The sequence below is a fragment of the Aplysia californica genome, unplaced genomic scaffold, assembly GCF_000002075.1.
Source record: "Aplysia californica isolate F4 #8 unplaced genomic scaffold, AplCal3.0 scaffold00527, whole genome shotgun sequence".
NCBI classification, from domain to species: domain Eukaryota; kingdom Metazoa; phylum Mollusca; class Gastropoda; order Aplysiida; family Aplysiidae; genus Aplysia; species Aplysia californica.
Window position 1 is genome coordinate 477,069 of NW_004797797.1, and position 1,390 is coordinate 478,458.

General features: G+C 42.3%; 1 protein-coding gene across 1 annotated transcript in view; it reads right to left on the minus strand.

The window, feature by feature from the left end:
- Window positions 1-1,390, minus strand: part of LOC101845869 — a gene marked incomplete in the record, with an annotated part of 18,540 nt that overhangs the window by 6,519 nt on the left and 10,631 nt on the right. The window contains 1 exon segment of the mRNA XM_013086966.2: window positions 538-686. Coding sequence (XP_012942420.1) covers window positions 538-686 — 149 coding nt within the window.

Below are 1,390 nucleotides of genomic sequence, written 5' to 3' on the forward strand. Positions count from 1 at the left end.
GAGAGAGAGAGAGAGAGAGAGAGAGAGAGAGAGGGAGGGGGAGAAGTTTCAGTCAATAACAACTGTACGTACATTATCTATAAATATAAATATTTTCTTACTTTTATTTTTTGTTACATTTCACTTTTGAATGGCAATCAAACACGAACATACCTAAAGTGGCTTCTTGTACGGACACTTCCTACACAGCCAAAATACAACATTGAGAGAACACTTTCAAATTTTGGACATACCTAAAGTGGCTTCTCCTACGGACATCCTAAACGGTTCAAACACAAAACTGGGAGAACAGTTGCTAAAAGAACAAAACTGGGAGAACAGTTGCTAAAAGAACGAAACTGGGAGAACAGTTGCTAAAGAACAAAACTGAGAGAACAGTTGCTAAAAGAACAAGACTGGGAGAACAGTTGCTAAAAGAACAAGACTGAGCGTACAGAGACAGAACGTATCTGAAGTGGCTTCTCGTACGGATATTTCCTACATTCCAAACACAAAACAGGGAGTATACAGTTATACAGTTTCAGAAACTGAACGTACCTGAAGTGGCTTCTCGTACGGATATTTCCCGCTGAAGTCAAAGAAAAGTTTGGCGCCAAGAATCGCGCCGAGCCATCCGTCTGGCCTGTAGCGCTTCTGCATCATGAGAGGGATGTAGTCCTTGCGGAGCTGGAACGTGTACTCCGCCTCTGTGGGGGGCGGGGGGGAGTCACAGATATGGTCATTGTTTTAGTAGAGTGGGTTTTTTTTTAGTTTAGTGTTAGTAGAGGTTTTACGGCGCTCGCAACTGCATAAGGTCATATGAGCGCCAGAAGATTAGAAGTGTTACGAGAGAGTAAGAAACATAAAAAAACAAGAAGGGAGATAAGGACGATAAATGTTTCATAGGAAAGAAGAAGCAAACCACACCAGAGCACCCGCCAACCACACATGTAGAGGTTTTACGGCGTTTGCAATTGCATAAGGTCATAATATTATGAGCGCCAAGGGGTGGATGTCAACAGAGAAGTCTAAATGGGGAATCAGGCTTACTCTACTCACCTCTCTAGCCTCAACAGCACAAAGTCTGCTTCAACTTTGAAGGCACCCCGAAATAGCAGTTCACAAGAGAGTGACAAGCATACAAAAGAAGTAGAGGAAAAATGACGATAGTAAGGACGAGGAAAGGAAAAGCAGCAGTTCCCCATACTATGTTCTTCTGGCACTGTATAAGCATGACATTGATAAATCAGCCCATTTACAATTCTACTGTGTATAAAGACTTGTTAATATCCGCACATATACATACACACACACACACACACACACACATACACACACACACACACACACACACACACACACTATATCTCACCTGTTCTACAGTTTGGGCTCTATTTATACCTCTCAGACA